Source organism: Capra hircus, chromosome 18 (assembly GCF_001704415.2).
Source record: "Capra hircus breed San Clemente chromosome 18, ASM170441v1, whole genome shotgun sequence".
NCBI classification, from domain to species: domain Eukaryota; kingdom Metazoa; phylum Chordata; class Mammalia; order Artiodactyla; family Bovidae; genus Capra; species Capra hircus.
Window position 1 is genome coordinate 35,751,094 of NC_030825.1, and position 14,365 is coordinate 35,765,458.

A 14,365-nucleotide genomic window follows, 5' to 3' on the forward strand; every position below is an offset into this window, starting at 1 on the left:
AGCCACAAAGAGGGCCCTCCCCCCGGGCCCGCCGAGGACCCGCGAGGACCCCGCCGGGCCTCCCGCGCCCGCCGCAACCCGCGCCGCCCGCCCCGCACGGTCCGCGCCGCTCGCCGCGCTCCGCCGGGCTTGCTAAGTCCGCGGGCTCCTGCAGGGTCGTGAGGCCACCGCGGTGGTAGGAGGTGGGCGGTGGTCGGAGGTGAGCGGTGGTCAGGCAGCCGCCTGGGCAGCCCTGCTTCGGGAGGCGGCGGTGCTAGCGGGAGCCGCCCGGGCGGAGGTCGCGCTGGCGGCCTCTGCCGTCCGAAGAGCGCAACAGCACCCCTGTTCCAGGTCTTCCGTCCAGTGGCCGCTCCGGCTGCGCTGTCTGGGGGCTGAGGCACCGGACGGAGGCGCTGAAGCGAAAAGCTTAGGCTTTGGAATGAGAACAATACAGGATAGCGCCGTTTGTCGAGCGCTTATCGTGTGCCAGAGTCCCACGTTATCTCACTAAATCTCGTCTAACTTTCTAAGGGTGAAGAAACCTGAAACTCAGAAATCTTGAGGAACCTAACCAAGGACTCAAATGCTTCTGACAGCATCCTGGTACTTCAGTCTTACTCACTAGTTTTAACCTATTATATATACCATGAACTTTGCCTAATCCTAATCGAGCCACGAGTTGAAAGATCGGCCTTAAACGAGACTCCCCAAATACAAATATCCTGCTTTTCACCTCGTCCTTCCTTGACCCTATTTAGACCACAAGGCAGTGATTTTTATGGCAGTTAATAACACACTTTTTACGTTAATAACAGGGCTTTTTTTTTTTTTTTTCCGGGAGCCAGGGTTTGACACCAAAAATAGTAGGCTTTAATTTCCTTTCTTCAGGAAAAGAAAGAAAAAGGCATAGATGTGAAAGGAGAAGGGGCAGGGGAGGAAAGGGGAAGGAAGAGGGTAATGGGAAGAAAAGGAAAGAAAAAATACATTTCACCTGTCCAGTTTCACTTTTAGGTGACTGCTACCCGAGGGCTCTGTGGAAGCAGAGGCATTTTACAAGGCATTTCTAAATATCACAAGGAAGTAGGATATAGCAGAAAGGCAAGGATATGTGGGTTTCAGATGAGTAGGACTCTGATCCTGGCTCTGCCAAAAATTAAAGGATCCAATAAATCGGCATATCATCTGCTAACCTGAATGTAAGGTTCAAACAAGACAATGGGAGTGAAAACTTATTAAGAATTATACCTCTGGAAGTCTAGGAAAAGCAGAGAAAAGTGCTGTAAATCATAAGGCAAGTAGTATCAGAATTTTCACTGGACAAAAGACAGAGTTGAAAACTACAGGCCAGTGAAATTCATCAGCCCTAGGTGAAACTCTCTAATGTGGCCAGTTGGAAAAGGAAAAGACAGCACCAGATTTAGTTCCCTTTTTTTTTTTTTTTGCAGGAATACCAAGTAGGAGGATGCTGCAGACATAGCAAATTCAGATTTCAACAGGACATTTGCCAATGCACATCATAGACAAGAAAGTGAAATGTAGGCTGGATGATGGTATCCAGGCTTGTTAAAGCCCAGGCCCAGAGGGGGCTGATGAGCAAGTCCTCCCTACCCCCGGCCCAAAGGAGGCTGCTAGGAGCATGCTCCAATCTCCTGCCTTGGCCCAGTCAATTCAGGGTATATCATTCGTGACTTGGATGAGAATGCAGCCACACACTCATAGAAGTTGTGGATGACCTGAAGCAGGAAGGGAGGCCTAACACACTGGATGACAAACTGAGTACAGAATAAATCTAAAATTCAACAGGGACCACTGAAGTCTTGTGGGGCTTCTCTGGTGGCTCAGATGGTAAATAATCTGCCTGCAATGCAGAAGACCCAGGTTTGATCCCTGGCTTGCGAAGATCCCCTGGAGAAGGAAATAGCTACCTATTCCAATATTCTTGCCTGGAGAATTCCATGGACAGAGGAACCTGGCGGGCTATAATCCATGGGATTACAAAGAGTTGGACACAACTGATTAACCCATACAAACACTGAAGTCTTGTAGTGGAGTTAAAATAAGAACAAGGTAAGAATTAATAAAAAATCATGCCTTAACTATATCAATTGTAATTGGAAAGTTGGTCATGTAGAATGCCAAGAAGCATCCTAGGTAGGGTCCATAAAACCTTTGGGGCTTCCCAGGTGGCACTAGCAGTAATGAATCCACCTGTCAATGCAGGAGAGGCAAGAGACACAGGTTCGATCCCTGGGTCGGGAAGATCCCTGGGTCGGGAAGATCTCCTGGAGATGGAAATGGCAACCCACTCCAGTATCCTTGCCAGGAAAAGTCTATGGACAGAGGAGCCTGGCGGGCAATAGTCTATGGGGGTGCAAAGAGTTGAACATGACTGAGCACACAAGACTCACTGAATCGAGTCCATGTTCACTTGCTCTTATAAAACCTTTGGGCTAGCAAAGAAACGGGTCTCTATACTCTTGTCAGTCAGTCCACATTTTTGGGGGGACAGTCTATAAATAAAAAGGTGCCCAGTGGTCAGTGACTAAGTTCATAAGGGGACATGACACTGTTTGGCTGAAGCAGGAAGTAGCTAAGATTCAGCAGCATGGAAGATAAAGGATGTAGAGGGGAAACTGATGAACATCTATCATTACCTCTCTAAAGGGCTGGTATGTGGAAAAGTGATTCAACTTGTGTGGTTCTGCAGGAGGTACTCCAGAAAGGCATATTTCATTTTGGCATAAGGAAGAACTGACCATCAATTATCACCCTGTGAAACAGTAAATTCCAGGTTTCTGAGTATATAGGCAAAACTAAAGACAGCCACCAACGTCCAGATTGTTGTACAGCAGTTAGTTCATGCCTCTGGCAAGGAGCTATAACTGAGGTAAGCTCCAACTCCAAGGGTCTGACTTTTTGTCCCCTGTGGAACTGGTCGGGTTTGGGTTCCGAAAACCAAACAGTCCTCTAATATGTGATCATTCTTTGGCTTTCCTTTTGATGTGTATTTATTTACTATCAAATTCCATTTAAGGGGAAAAAAGCAGTTCATGTTAACCAAGTTAGCCAAAGGTTAGGATAAAATTTAAAGGTTTCAGAAGGCAATGGAAGTTATTTTAAATAAAGTGTCAGTGACTGATACAAAATATCATCCAAGTTACAGTGTGTCATACTCTTGGGGATGCTTCTTTAAGTAGTATTTGATCTTCTGTTACATAGATAATTTCCAATTAAAAAAAAAAAAATTTGCCAGCAAGGTTGAGGCAACAAAATGTTTTCCCCATTGACCTAAAACAACATGCACACATCTTGAGAATTACACATCAAAACAGCCCAGCAGACCATTTAAATCATCTCCATAGAGCTTAGGAAATACTGACAGATAATGGACTAAATTCACTCACACTTTAAATGATGCAAAGAATTTTCCTAATTGTATATTATTCTTAGGCCTAAAGGAATTTTTGGATTTTAAACAGAGACTTTTCTGCTTATTGACCCTCTGGAATTTTCACTGTGGAACAGAAATTAATAAAAATTCTGCTTTATCTAAGTAGATATACTCATGATCTGAAAGGGTCAAAGAATACATGCTTATAGGAAAATAGCGTTCAGTATTTGTAAGAATGACACCAAGCAGTGAGCCAATGTGTACAGAAGTACAACTGAGCTTTCAGGCCTTGATACTTGATCACTTTGCCACAGTAACAGTATTTTAAGTATAATGAAGAATGCATTGGTGTAATGAAATATAAAAAAAGTAAGAAAAATAGAACTTTGAGATTTAACAGTTTGGTTTCCAACTAGAAGAAAACTAACTTAAAAGCAAACAATCAAAAATTGTTTCAAACTTTGAAAATGCAGAAGCAAATAAACATGCACCAAAAAGAAGTGAACCTGACAATAGAATTTGGAGTATTTGGGCAATTACACAATTGCCTTTAGAAGGAGAAACATTAGTGTGTGGGAACATGATTTGAACATCTTGGGAAACTATCTAAGTTCCAGAGAGAGAATTTCACTGGGTAAAAATACTAAATCCAGTGTCTCATATAGTATATGATGTCAAATAAGGTTTAAAGGCCAATAATTTTTTTTCTCTGACCTAGGTTGAGCTTAAGGGAAAAAAGCATAATCCTAAACATGTTTGACCTCATATGGAATTTTGTCCTACCAACCTACACATTGAAAATGTATTTGTTTTAAGGACTTCTCTGATGGTCCAGTGGTTAAGAATCTGCCTTCCAATGCATGGAACATGGGTTCGATCTCTGGTCAGGGAACTAAGATCCCACATGCTATGGGGCACCTAAGGCTGCATGCTACAACTAGAGAGCACTCATACCAGAACTAGAGAGAAGCCCACACATCACAACTAGCACAGCCAAAAATACGATAAAATAAAATTTTTAAAAGAAAATGTACTTGTTTTATAATTAAAAAAAAATATTATTTATTTGGCTGCACTGGGTCTTAGTTGCAGGGGATCTTTAGTTGAACTTATGGGATCTAATTCCCTAACCAGGAACTGAACCCAGGATCCCTGCATTGACAGCACAGAGTCTTAGACATTGAACCACCAGAGAAGTCCTTGGAAGTTATTTTAATAGTCTGATGAGCTACAGCATCACAAAAAATAATTAAACAGTATCCCCATTGCCACATTTCCTGTCTCATGAGAATGTCTAAAATATTTAAAATTTTGTATTTTTAACACACTGTTTTTCAAGGTGTCAAACTAAAAACTGACAAGTCTTCCAATCAAGGAGCCACATACTTGGGGCATTTGGTCAGCTTGTGGTATTTGTGAGCAAGGTCCACAGCCTTCCGTCCTTGCTGAAAGGGGAAAGACCACAAAATTAAATTCCAGTGATTTCCCATTTTCTTAACTCCATTGAAAAGGTAATTTATTTCTTCTTTGGTAAAGTTTTTACGAATTCTTCTTTTCTCTGTAATTAATGAGAATTGTAGAATATATTAGTACTTGCTAAAAAAAAAGAGATCTTCTTAAGAATCAAATAAAAACTTATTCTAAGGATATGGATTATACAGTGAGAAAACTTCATGCCTGGGCAACTCATCATATGGAAATCCACTTCAAATGAAAACAAACAAACAAACAAACTCTGAGTGCCTACTATCAACCTAGATGCTATCACTGTGATCCTGCAATAATTGTAACAATCTTACGATAATCAAGAAACACAAAATTTTATAAACATTTGGTTGTTAACTCTTTCAACATTCCTGTGAAGACAGTTAACCACTTACCTGTCTTACAGCTACGGTCTTCCCAAAGGGCTCCATAACTTCATAGAAAAGAATATCAACACTTGTTACTTTAATTATCATGCTTGATTAATATTTTTAAAGGATTAAGTGTCTTTTTTGAAATTTGACTTAATGAACATGTTCTTCACCTATATAAGGGCTCAGCTTGATTAAAACTCAAAAAAACAAAAAAAAACAGGCTGCACAAAGAGGAAGTTTTATCTGGTTTTTAGGGGTAATTTCTACAACAGAAAGAATACACATTTGGTATCTGTAAACAAATATTTTCTAGTCATGATTACCAGGAAATAGTCTTCCTTTAAGGTTTTAAATTCATTGTTAATACTGATGAGGAGGAGTTTTTGTATTTCCAATTAAGGCTGCTATTCACTCTAGTAGGACCTGGAATAACTGCTGGGACCTTAGAAAATCTTGCCTTTGCAGGTCAGGACTGTTAGTCCATCTCTCCTAAGATAGGAGCCACAGTTCAGATCTCTTAAATCAGAAGAGAAAAATCTTAGCAGCAGAAGGCCAAGATATCAATGAAACAATGTCTAATTATTACCGAATGGTATTGCTTAGAATGTGAGATCCATGAAGACTGGGATTTTTGTCTGTTTCACTCACCATTATGTCCCCCGTGCCTAAAATTGTGTCGGACACATGGGAGGTGATCAATAATATTTGTTGAAAGAAAAAAAAGTTACTACTGGTAAAAAGTGTTTTAAAACTTATCACTGGGACTTCCCTGGTGGTACAGTGGATAGGAATCCACCTACCAGTGCAGGGGACACGGGTTCGATCTGTGGTCCAGGTAGATTCCACATGCCTCAGAGCAACTAAGCCAGTGTACCACAACTGCTGAGCTTGCGTGCTGCAACCACTGCAGCCTGTGTGCCTAGACTCCGTGTTCCACAAGAGAAGCCACCTCAATGAGAAGCCCATGCATTGCAATAGAGAGTAGGCCCCACTCTCTTCACAACTAGAGTGACTGCACACAGCAACGAAGACGAAGAGCAACCAAAAATAAAATCATATATATTTAATATAAATATATTTTAAATATAAAATTTATATATATATAAATTTTTTTAAAACTCATCAATTAAGTTACTTCTTACTTTTGGGTCTACTGGAAACTGTAGTTCTCCAAGAAATAGATTATTTCAATTTCACTTGCTAAATGATCTCAAAACTCATTATAATCAGAACCAGATGGGTTATTATATCATTCAGGATATTGGGTCTTGGGGTTGTTCATGTAGAGCCCATCCCCACTTTTCCACTGCAGCTTCCATTTCACTGACTTCTAACTTAAATTAACATCCATGCCCAACTCCTCAAAGGTTTCTGCAGCAGAGTAATGGGCAGCCTAGAAGGGGAAACAGCTCTCTACATCACAAGGCTCCCTTCTGTGGCTTCTTTAGTGCTCTTTTTTATACTGATTGGGCATTAAAAGAAAACAAGGGGAAGAAAATAGCAGGGAAAAGTAGGCAAGAAGACTCCGTTTTAGACACTTATTTTTCAATCCATCCTAAAAGAGCCTTGTCTCCAAGACTCTTTTAAATACTTAGATGCTAAAATGGTCCCTTCTCAAAAGAATAGTCTCAAGTTTGACTGTAACCTATAACCAAATGAAAGGTAATGAATGTCTCTAGTATGAAAGGGAAATTTATTAAGAGGGGGAACACAGTACATCAAATATTCCTGGCCTGCTTGTAAAAGAGATATGCATGCATACTAAGTCGCTTCAGTCATGTCCCACTCTTTGTGATCCCATGGATTGTAGTCTCCCAGGTTCCTTTGTCCATGGGATTCTCCAAGCAAGATTAATGGAGTGGGTTGCGATGCCCTCCTCCTGGGGATCTTCCTGACCCATGTCTCCTGCCTTCGCAGGCAGGTTCTTTACCATTAGTGCCACCTGGGAAGCCCCATAAGAGATATAAGACCAATCTAATCACTACCTCCTCAAGATGCCTAAATCTGAAAAAAAGCAGGCCAACTTATTATTTGATTTTAACTAAGCAGTTCTAACCTACAAAAAAGATGTAGGTGTTTATGAGTTGAAAATGATTCTAACAGTATTTAGGATCCCTTTGTATAATCAATATATAGGAATGCTGCTGCTGCTGCTGCTAAGTCGCTTCAGTCGTGTCTGACTCTGTGCGACCCCATATATAGGAACAGTTATGTATATTTCATGAGGTTCTGCAAATGACTTTACTATGAAAAACGATTATCGAATATTTTTAGTTGTTTTATATTTGCTTTTAAGACATGCTACTGAAGAAATTCTGTTGTAAATTTGATGCCAACTCCTTGTCAAAGACAAGATTTCCAACTGCAACATTTCTATGGAAAAATATGTATTTTCTAACAGTTTCTACAGAAAATATTACTTCAAAAAGTGGGCTACCCTATACTGGTACTGCACTTAATTTTAATTTATACACAGAAATTTTAATCTTGAAAAAGACCCAGTTATAAAAAGTAAATTTGAAATTTCTTTCAAGGTTTTGGCAGTGAAAATGGCCAAACAAAAGTGAGTGGCAAAATGTTTCCTGGATGGATCAAGTCCAGACCTCTTCACAATAAATAACAGAATGACTCTATAGTTACTAATGGCTATTAATTTCTAGGTTACTTTGACAAGTAATGTACTCAATTGCTTACTCTTATTCTGCAGGTACTAATTCCATACAAACAAAAGAAAATGGTAATGTTCTTTAAGCCTCATGATAAATTTGATATGGTGATAAACCTGAACTGTTAACTCTGAGTTTAATAAAAACTCCTATAAATTAACTCATAGTTTGAGAAGTATATTAATTTTTAAGCAGGGATCTAAGCTTTATACTATTTGTCTCTTCAATTTTGATTATTTGAAGTGCTAAAATAGAAATGTGATACAGAGGAATGAACTGGGGGTTCTGGAGAAAGAAAAACTTGCATTTGAATCTAAGTTCTGCCATTTGCTCACTGGCAAATTTTGGCTATTCAGGGATTTTCCTATTGCTATGCAACCTAAAAGAAAAGAAAGTGAAGTGGAAATAAAGTAATACTTTATCTTATGATTTTATTTTATGAAATAAAGGAAATAATATCTATAAAATACCTAATACATAATGGGTTCTTAATAGATGTTAAGTTTTCTCCTGCTCCTTCCCCAGCTAGAAAGCAAGAGATTAGCGAGTGCCATGAGGAAAGGAGGAGGGAAACTTCTTTTATGAGGAAATATGACTCTTATCAGAGCCAAGAGTTATTATTTAGAAGCCATTAATGATGTGACTGAGAACAATCATTGAGCTGTTCTGTTTCAGGAATATATGAAATTTATATTTATTTAAAAATTAAGTATATTCACTTATTCTTCCAGGGGTAGTAGATTCACTACTGAGTTGACGTCTTCTACGTGGGGTCAGCAGAATTTCTGAAAAATACGAAAACATTTAGCCTACTTAGAGTATTAATCTGAGTAGTATCACATCAATTCCATTAGTATGATATTTCCTTTTTCCCCCTTCTAATGGGACTCCTTAGGTGGATTAGGAAGAATTTTTAAACCACCAGAGACTAAATCTACTCCCTGGGAACATTTTAAATCATGGTTGCTCAGAGACAGATTTTCTTTTCAACACTTTTTGTACCCTTTAGCTTTCAATATACTTAACGGTCTAGATCATAGTTCAGAAGGTACAGTCATAATTACAGTTTTAAAACTGCTGAATTAATTACTTTTGTTACAAATAAGTGATTTCCTTAGTTCACTTTTATATCTGTCTTCAGCTTCCACAATGGCTTTGTGACGATCACATTGGTATGGGCAACAGTGCAAGAGCTTGCTAAAATTTCGACTATTCAGGGATTTTCCTACTGCTATGCAACCTAAAAGAAAACAAATTAAAATGATGCATAGATGTTATAAAATATTTAATAACAAATTTATGAAAGCAAATATCTTTATGATGGTAACTGAAGTGAATCAGGAAGTTAATTATAAATACATCAAGAAACTCAAAGCCACATCGTATGAAAGAGTAAAGACAACAAATACAATACAGGGAAACAAGTGTTGCCACAGAGGTGTAAACACTTATGGCGATATAGGAAAGGAACGTCTAGCTTGGTCTAATTCTGAGCAGGAGTCACTGTCAGGGAAGATATCCAAAATAAGTGACCCTTAGGCTCTGTCATCTTTTTTTCTTTAATATTATGGAACAGTTAAAATACATGAGAATGAATGGAAAAGAATAATGAACCACCATGTATCCACCATCTAGCTTCAACTATTCTTAACTCATGGCCAGTCATATTTTATCTCCCTCTACCTATGCAACTCTGCCTTTTGTGCACACTGGATTATGAAGCCTGGAAGTTGCATTTGAGTATTATTTCAGATGCATTCTTAACAGATAAGAACTCTTTTTAAAAAGTATTTATTTTGTCTTATTTTTTTAAACGGCAAAACCACTATCACACCTAAGAAAATTATGTTTAAGTAATCTAATATCCAGTCAGTGCTCAAATTTCCCCATCATTTTAAAACTTTCTCTTTATGGTAGGCTTATTTGAATCATGATTCAAACAAGGTCAACCATTACATTCAGCTGCTATGTCTCTTGAGTTTCTTTTCATCTATCAATTCTCCTCTCTTCTTCTTTGTCATTTGCCTGTTGGAGACACCAGGTCATTTGTAATGTGTAAGTTCCCAAAGTTGGGGTTTTTCTGATTACATCCTAGTTGTATCCTTTAAAATGTTTCTGTGTGCCCAAGAAACTGTTAAGTAGATCTAGATAACTATTCAGATTCAGATTAAGTTGTTTTTAGTAGAATTCCTCACAGGTAGTACTGTGGACTTCTAACTGCATCGTATTAACAGACACATAAAGTCTGACTATCTTTTTTTAAATTTTAACATTGATCAGTAGCTTCAGGTAATGTTAGCCACATCCATAAGGTACTCTATTTGCCTGTCACCTAAAGGAAAAGTTAGCCAGGCAGAAAGTTGGCAGGGATGAGGACATTTTAAGTACAAAGAACATGTGCAAAAGCACAGAAGAGTGAGAAAGTATCGTGTGTTCAGACAATCACAGGTGTCATGTGTGGCTGGAGTACAGGTATGAGAAGTGTGGGAGAAACGTTGAGGCTGGTAAGGGTTGCCAGGGGCCAATCAACAAGAGTCTTGAGAACCATCCTAAAGATTTTTAGCTATCTCCAAGTCAATGGGAGAACTGAGGGATATTTATCAAGCAGGAATATGATGTAATTTGTCTAACAGAAAGCTCAGCTGAAAAGTAAGAGAATCAGTTGAGGGGTAACTTAAATAGTCCAGAAAACAAATGTGGGGATTCTGAAATAACAACATTTTCTGGGAGAAGGCAGAGATTTCTGAGGTAAAATTGATGAATAATGAGCTATTAGGGTAAAAGAGACGTTTAGGACAATGCTTTATTGACTATGCCAAAGCCTTTGACTGTGTGGATCACAATAAACTGTGGAAAATTCTGAGTGAGATGGGAATACCAGACCACCTGACCTGCCTCTTGAGAAACCTGTATGCAGGTCAGGAAGCAACAGTTAGAACTGGACATGGAACAACAGACTGGTTCCAAATAGGAAAAGGAGTGCATCAAGGCTGTATATTGTCACCCTGCTTATTTAACTTATATGCAGAGTACATCATGAGAAACACTGGACTGGAAGAAACACAAGCTGGAATCAAGATTGCCGGGAGAAATATCAATAACCTCAGATACATAGATGACACCACCCTTATGGCAGAAAGGGAAGAGGAACTAAAAAGCCTCTTGAAGAAACTGAAAGAGGAGAGTGAAAAAGTTGGCTGAAAGCTCAACATTCAGAAAACGAAGATCATGGCATCTGGTCCCATCACTTCATGGGAAATAGATGGGGAAACAGTGGAAACAGTGTCAGACTTTATTTTTTGGGGGCTCCAAAATCACTGCACATGGTGACTACAGCCATGAAATTAAAAGACGCTTACTCCTTGGAAGAAAAGTTATGACCAACCTAGATGGCATATTCAAAAGCAGAGACATTACTTTGCTGACTAAGATCTGTCTAGTCAAGGCTATGGTTTTTCCAGTGGTCATGTATGGATGTGAGAGTTGAACTGTGAAGAAAGCTGAGCACCGAAGAATTGATGCTTTTGAACTGTGGTGTTGGAGAAGAGTCTTGAGAGTCCCTTGGACTGCAAGGAGATCCAACCAGTCCATTCTGAAGGAGATCAGTCCTGGGATTTCTTTGGAAGGAATGATGCTAAAGCTGAAACTCCAATACTTTGGCCACCTCATGCGAAGAGTTGACTTATTGGAAAAGACTCTGATGCTGGGAGGGATTGGGGGCAAGAGGAGAAGGGGACGACAGAGGATGAGATGACTGAATGGCATCACTGACTTGATGGATGTGAGTCTGAGTGAACTCCGGGAGTTGGTGATGGACAGGGAGGCCTGGCGTGTTACAATTAATGGGGTCGCAAAGAGTCAGACACAACTGAGCCACTGAACTGAAGTGAACTGAGGACAATGCTCAATTGTGATGGATCGAATGGCAGAGTCTGGAATAAGCATGGCACATTTCTGGTAAAATAAATGTGCAGCAAAATCTTACAAGTGGAAGAAGAACAAAATTCCACACAGTTTTGAAATTCCACACAGGCAGAGAGTTTTATTTGGTGAGTTACAGAGAAGCACTGAGGGTTCTTTACCCTGGTAACATGATAAAAAGCACATGAGGAAGAGAAGTTAATAGCAATATGCATGACTTGGGGGTTGGTGAGACTTGAGACTGAAAGACTGCTACCGAGTTGCTGGAGTAACTGAGGCATGAAGGAAAGGAGGCCTGTGTGAGAAAGAAAGAAAGAACCAAATCTGATAGACTAGAAATAGGGGGTGTAAGGAGAAAAGATAGTTATAGATGATTCAATGTTTGAAATCTGGGGGCCAGAAGAATAGTGGCAATATTAACAAAAATGAAGATGCTGGAGGGAGGGCATTTTAAGACGGAGAAAGTTGTTGTGTTTTGAATATATTAAACTTGAAATAACAAGATATTAAAGTGAGTACATCCTGGATACAGCTGGAAATGGCAGAATGTGGCTATAACCCAAGGTACAAGTGAAGTGTGGAGATACAGATTTGAAAATCATTGGTAAAATGAGAGATGATACCACAAAAGTATATGTTGCAGCAGAGTTGAGTAAGTGCTGTAGATTATTTAGTGGGGGAAATATCTGCAGAAATTTGGCAGAAGGAGAAAGATCAAGGAATAACAGATGGCTCAGTAGTAAAGAATCTGCCTGCCAATGCAGGAGACACAGAGACACAGGTTCAATCCTTGGTCAGGAAGATCCCCTGGAGGAGAAAATGGCATACCACTCCAGTATTCTTGTGTAGGAAATTCCATGGACTGAGGAGCCTGGCAGGCTATAATCCTGCATAGAGTTGGACACGACTGGTGGAAGACAGAAGAACAGTAGTATTTTGAGCCTAATGTGGAATAGCCTCAATTTTCTCCAAAGGGCAGAGTGCAACAATAAGAGTAAACAAAGAGCAAATATTTGGATATGAAGAAGAAGGATGGAGTAAGCACTGAGGACCCTGAAGAAAAAAGAAACAATGGGACATGGAACACTAGAAAAACTTATAAACTAACTATAAATATAAGAATAGTTAATGCTTATGATTTTCAGAACATAATCCAGAATATATATCTATTTATTGACTCTCTGAAAATACAAAAGATGTTTACCTTACTCAGTAAAGCTAAACTTATAGATGGTGACAAAAAGAATAATAAGGTAATTTTTAAAAACTATTAGCTGTGTTGACTCATATGAACAAATATTGGGAACACAGGCTACTATAGATAAAAGGTATTAATTTGAATTTTTTATGATACCCATGATTGTTATTTCTCCAAAGGGAATGAAGTTTAAATCACACTGGTAGAACTATTACAAATTCTAGTTAACTTAATGTCATATAAACTTTAATTATGAAATAATTACAATTAAAAAAATACTTACCTGAGCACCTATACCTCAACATTTTGGAACAACTGTCTGTTTCTAGAAAACTGATGACTTCTTTATTTATTATATCTGAACATAATGTAAATGGATCTGGAGAAAAAAATTACAAAATGCAAGGTATTTCTGATTAGTAAAAAGTATGTGACATTTACAAGATTTATTAATTCTGAAAATTTTTATCAACTGTAGCCCAGGACTACACATCCAGTCATCCTAGTGGATAAACAGAAAGGTTCTGGATATTAACAAAAGGTGACTGAAGCACTTAGTTTAGAAAGAGAAGTAAAGGCATAGCTTGTATGTTAGAGAGAAGATATACCAATGTACATTTTTAGCTATATTAATCACTTAAATATGTTCAACAATCAAAGAAGAAACATTTTTAGTCATACCTGTTACTGGTAACTGCTGCTTTGTGTTTTTGGTAATAGGAGTTGGGTGTTTAAAAATATGGTCTCTAAAAGAAAATAGACACAAGATTACTATAAGTAAACACTGGTGTGTGAACAAATGTTTCCATATAAGCAGAGTTTAGCAGACAGAAGGAGCTGGCACCAGGATCTACCAAAACCCACCAAATTCTGCCAAAGTATGGTATTCAGCAGTTACATACAACCTTGTTTCTAAAAGTGGAGTTAACTATTATATATAAATAGATAATAAGGAACTACAGTATAGAATGTGAAACTAGATTCAATATCTTGGAGTAATGTATAATGGAAAAGAATCTGAAAAAGTATAGTAAGTGAATCACTGCTGTACAGCTGAAACACTGTAACTGTAACATCAACTCTGCTTCAATTTGAAAAAAAAAAAGTGGAGTTAAACAAGACTCCAAAGGGCAATAATACTGATGTCAGCAGAAACATGGGGAAAAAAAGAGGAAAATAGGAAAGAAAAGCAAAAAAGAGGAAATAAATTCAGTGGGCCAGAGGGCAAGAATGCTGGCACAAGAGCCTATCTCACTAATTCCCAATTCTACATCCCTAAGAAATCAAGTTAAAATTACATGAAGAATGCTTTAGAAAAGGAAAAAGGGAATGTGATGATATAATCCATCTT

The 14,365-nt window shown here is 38.6% G+C and overlaps 1 protein-coding gene across 1 annotated transcript in view; it reads right to left on the bottom strand.

Annotated features, from left to right (window-relative positions):
• The window catches only part of TERB1 (telomere repeat binding bouquet formation protein 1), a 29,627-nt gene continuing 19,848 nt past the window's right edge, over positions 4,587 to 14,365 (bottom strand). The window contains exons 13-17 of the mRNA XM_005692107.3: positions 13,696 to 13,760; positions 13,298 to 13,393; positions 8,986 to 9,135; positions 8,615 to 8,680; positions 4,587 to 4,928 (exon numbers count right to left, since the gene is read on the bottom strand). Of these exons, the coding sequence (XP_005692164.1) occupies positions 4,741 to 4,928; positions 8,615 to 8,680; positions 8,986 to 9,135; positions 13,298 to 13,393; positions 13,696 to 13,760 (565 nt within the window). The 3' untranslated portion in view covers positions 4,587 to 4,740. The remainder of the gene's footprint in view (positions 4,929 to 8,614; positions 8,681 to 8,985; positions 9,136 to 13,297; positions 13,394 to 13,695; positions 13,761 to 14,365) is intronic.